The 1406-nt window shown below is 45.5% G+C and overlaps 1 protein-coding gene across 1 annotated transcript in view; it reads right to left on the bottom strand.

The window, feature by feature from the left end:
- Positions 1-902, bottom strand: part of EXT2 (exostosin glycosyltransferase 2) — a 136156-nt gene extending 135254 nt beyond the window's left edge. The window contains exons 1-2 of the mRNA XM_010832223.1: positions 784-902; positions 1-290 (exon numbers count right to left, since the gene is read on the bottom strand). Coding sequence (XP_010830525.1) covers positions 1-260 — 260 coding nt within the window. The 5' untranslated portion in view covers positions 261-290; positions 784-902. The remainder of the gene's footprint in view (positions 291-783) is intronic.
- Positions 903-1406: the final 504 nt, after the last annotated feature.

Genomic DNA, 1406 nt, shown 5'->3' with positions numbered 1-1406 from the left:
ACCCTGCAGCTGAGGTCGCCGCGCTCGGGCACCGGGCTGTCGGCCGGCAGCCTGACCAGCGGCACGTCTCGGACGCTGCGCTTCTCCACGCTCCAGTCGCCGGAGGACTCGATGGAGTGCGGCCAGAACTGAAACATGCCCGTGGCGATCAGACCCAGCAGGACGATGGAGAAGAGGGTGATGTAGTAGATGCGATGCTTGGTCTTCATTCTCGGGATGAGGGCGGGACCCCGGATGTTGTACTTGACCGACGCGCACATAATGACCCCGACAGCCTCCTCCTCACACTCCTGGTTACCAGCGGAGAAGAGAGAAAAATGAAGCCTTCAGGGTGACAGATGACCCCCGAAAGGACCAGTACATTTGACCCTGCGAAGAACTGACTCATTTGAAAAGACCCTGATGCTGGGAAAGGTTGAAGGTGGGAGGAGAAGGGAATGACAGAGGATGAGATGGTTGGATGGCATCACTGATTCGATGGACATGAGTTTGAGTAAGCTCTGGGAATTGGTGATGGACAGGGAAGCCTAGTGTGCTGTAGTCCATGGGGTCACAAAGAGTTGGACACAACTGAATGACTGAACTGAACTGATAAAGTAAACAAATATTTGTACATGTGAAAATATGCTATATATTTACTATAGAATATATTCTATAAATACAAATTCTCTGAAAGCATAAGCTGGTTAATATCAGGCCTAAGAAGAAGAGCGCTGACCAAGCAAGGAAAATTAGAAGTGGAACAGCCAAAGGACAGTTTCATTTTGTTTTTTAAATACTTGCCTAACAAAAACTGATGCTTCATCTGGACAAACTGGCCTTTTGTTTGATATACTAAAGTTTTCATTCATTCATTCATTCAAACCTCATAGAGAACCTAAAGAAGAAAGCAAAGATCTACCTTAGAGGAATTTAGATACTAATGAGATACACAAAACTATAACAAAATGTATAATGTAAAAATACCACTAGGAAAATATCAAGAAAGGGGAAAAGGGAATTAGAGAAAAAAAGACTAATCTTTAAATAAATATATATTGATGTTTTATAATAAGGGGATAGTTGGCACATTTTGATGGAAGGGAGAAATGAAGAAAGAAACAGGGAAGGAGGAAAGGACAGGTGGAGGAAAAGCAAGTCCAGCGAGGTAGATCTGTCTCTAAAGACAGACGCCAAAAATTCTTCCCACTGATGAATGTGCATGCCCCTTGTCCATTCACAGCGTGGAATCTCTTTCCCTTCCACCCGAATCCGGGCTAGACTTGGGACTTGCTTTGACCAAGAGAAAGTGGCAAAGGGAAGATTCTGGGGGTTTTGAGACCAGGCTTTAAAAGACCCTGTAGCCACTGACCAGGGGCCACACTGTGAGGAAGCTCAGGAAGACTGCAGAGACTACGTGGAGCCAA

Source organism: Bison bison, unplaced genomic scaffold (assembly GCF_000754665.1).
Source record: "Bison bison bison isolate TAMUID 2011002044 unplaced genomic scaffold, Bison_UMD1.0 scf7180017860457, whole genome shotgun sequence".
NCBI classification, from domain to species: Eukaryota; Metazoa; Chordata; class Mammalia; order Artiodactyla; family Bovidae; genus Bison; species Bison bison.
Note: the sequence above shows the minus strand (reverse complement) of the source record. Positions and strands in the feature narration are given on the sequence as shown.